Raw genomic sequence first — 2253 nt, 5'->3', positions numbered from 1 at the left:
GGACTCCGCATCGAGCTGCTGCGCCACGCTCGACCGCGGGCCGGCGAGCGCCAGCACAATTGCCTCGCGCACGCAACGCGGCACCTCCGCCCAGTCGCCATCGCCATTGGCAACAGCACGCGCCACCTGCACTACCTGTTTGCCCCCTATCATGTCCTCTCTCTCACTCACACACACACACACTCTCTCTCTCTATATATATAGATGTTTATATAAATATTTGTACACGCACTTATTTGTATGTTTGCAGATGGAGGCGGCAGGAGAGAACGAGAGTGGTTCAATGTAGCCCAGAAGCACAACACACACCAAGGAGTGTACAGCTGCGGCAAGGTGAGCGGAGGTGAGAGTGAAGTGAGCGGCGGGAATAATGTGGGGCCGCCTTGCCTGGACCTACCCATGGGGCCGCAGCGGCTACTCAACGCCCCATTGGAACATCAGCAGTAGAAAAAGCAGCAGCAGCAGCGGCAGGGCTGATGATAAAACGAAAAGTATCGCAGTATTAAACATATAACACCTGTATTAGTAACACCAAAGAGAACCACAATGAAGGCACCAGTGTCACTCCTCTTGAATGTTGTCAAGGACGGCAAAGACGTGTTGGTTATCGTCGAGCACGTCACATACACGGGCGTTCGGATCGCACATGACCCCGCCCTCCTTTTGAATGAACTTCGGAGACCCATACTTGCGCCCAAAGGAGGAGTCGTAGTGCACCATTGCTGCGCTACCAAGCCACGTCACATCCTGTGTGCCGTCGCCACACTCCAGCGCAATGACCTTCTCGCGCACGTGGACATAAACGCGCATTGGCGGCCCTTCCTTCTTCCTCTCTGTGTTTCCGCTTCCCCCCCCCACTGCAGCACCTCAACCTGCGGAGGGGTGCGGGAGGAGGAGGAGGAGAAGTAATGCAACGGAAAAGAAAAGCACATCCCACACCGTGCGGACACATGCATACACAACAGTTGCTGCCACGGCGACACGCGCCTCATCCCTCCCCCCAATCACTACTACTACTCCCACCGCCACAACAACAACAACAAGAACAACACACACACCAAAGAAAAAAAAACGCCTGTTGTATGCGACGAGACATGACGCGTCTCAATTGCCGTTGTGACTGCGCAGCTGTGCAATGCGGCGCGGGTCCAACTCGTGCTGCAGCGCCCCTGCCGTCTCCCCCGGCGTCGGCGTGCGCATCATGTTTGACAGCGTGAGTGTGTCCTGCGCCTCGCGCTGCCGCCGCGCAATCTGCAGCAGCTCCGGCGGCAGGTTGTCGCCGTACACGCGGCGGATGTGCGTGTACATCTGCTCCTCACGCTTCGGCTGTACGCGCAGCACCGTCATCTTGAGGAACTGGTAGGCAAAGCCCATGACAAGAATAGAGCACCACAGGAATTGTATTTTTGTGCGTGTCGGCATGCGCTCGTACTTCGCCACACCAGGCAAAGAAGACATCGGTGGCGGCAGCAGCAGCAGTAGCTCTTGCTGCTTATACTACACCACAACGAATGCACCGACTACGACTCACAACAGCCGCTGCAACCACCACAACCCTCCCTAAATATATAGAAACAGCGGTACGACACCAAGGCAGCCCTCCTACTTCCTTCATGCATCCGAGGACGAAAGAAAGGGAGGAGACAAGAGAGGGGGAGGTGCAGACAGCAGCAACACTGCCACATGAACAGAGAACACCTTCACCACAGAACACAACATACATAGAAGCATCTGTCTTTACTCAACCGCACCGCCATTCCTCCCTGCCTCCTTATCATTGCGGACATTGCCGATGCTGTCGTTGTTGTTGCTGTTATCGTCATCAAAGCCGATGTACAACACCGTCTCGCCGCGGACGAAGCAGAGCTCCCCGTCCGTCTGCCTGTCGATGACGGCGTTGAAGTTGTTGTCGACGCCCCGCAGCACACCGCTGTGCGCCTCACCGAAGACCGTGACGCACACCGCCGGCTTCTGCATCCGCTCCTCCAAGCTCACCGAGGCCATCACCGCTACACTACCCACCACCACGCAGCCCAACGCGAGCAGCAGAAGAAGAAAAGGAGGAGCGGGGAGTACACGAGTGGGGGTGGGGCGACGAAGGGAGAGACGAGGTGCTGGCGCCGCACCGCGCAGAGTCCACTGCTGCGACGTGCAGTGCAACAGCAAGGACACGAGTAGAAAAGCAATGGGAACAAACGGTGTGCGGTTCTCTGCGGGGTGGGCAATCAACAGAAAGCAAAAAAAAAAAAAAAA

The 2253-nt window shown here is 56.5% G+C and overlaps 3 protein-coding genes across 3 annotated transcripts; all 3 read right to left on the bottom strand.

Annotated features, from left to right (window-relative positions):
- Positions 1-561: 561 nt before the first annotated feature.
- On the bottom strand, positions 562-810 carry DQ04_07041060 (hypothetical protein; the record flags this gene model as incomplete). Its single annotated transcript, XM_009314997.1, has 1 exon — positions 562-810. The coding sequence occupies one exon, from the start codon at positions 808-810 to the stop codon at positions 562-564; it is 249 nt and encodes an 82-aa protein (XP_009313272.1).
- Positions 811-1104: 294 nt separating this feature from the next.
- On the bottom strand, positions 1105-1374 carry DQ04_07041050 (hypothetical protein; the record flags this gene model as incomplete). Its single annotated transcript, XM_009314996.1, has 1 exon — positions 1105-1374. One exon carries the CDS (start codon positions 1372-1374, stop codon positions 1105-1107), a length of 270 nt encoding a protein of 89 aa, XP_009313271.1.
- A 363-nt stretch (positions 1375-1737) lies between these two features.
- Positions 1738-2004, bottom strand: DQ04_07041040 (U6 snRNA-associated Sm-like protein LSm6p; the record flags this gene model as incomplete). Its single annotated transcript, XM_009314995.1, has 1 exon — positions 1738-2004. One exon carries the CDS (start codon positions 2002-2004, stop codon positions 1738-1740), a length of 267 nt encoding a protein of 88 aa, XP_009313270.1.
- Between the last annotated feature and the right edge of the window lie 249 nt (positions 2005-2253).

Source organism: Trypanosoma grayi (assembly GCF_000691245.1).
Source record: "Trypanosoma grayi strain ANR4 Tgr_704_V1, whole genome shotgun sequence".
NCBI classification, from domain to species: Eukaryota; Euglenozoa; class Kinetoplastea; order Trypanosomatida; family Trypanosomatidae; genus Trypanosoma; species Trypanosoma grayi.
This window is presented reverse-complemented; position numbering and strand designations above follow the sequence as displayed.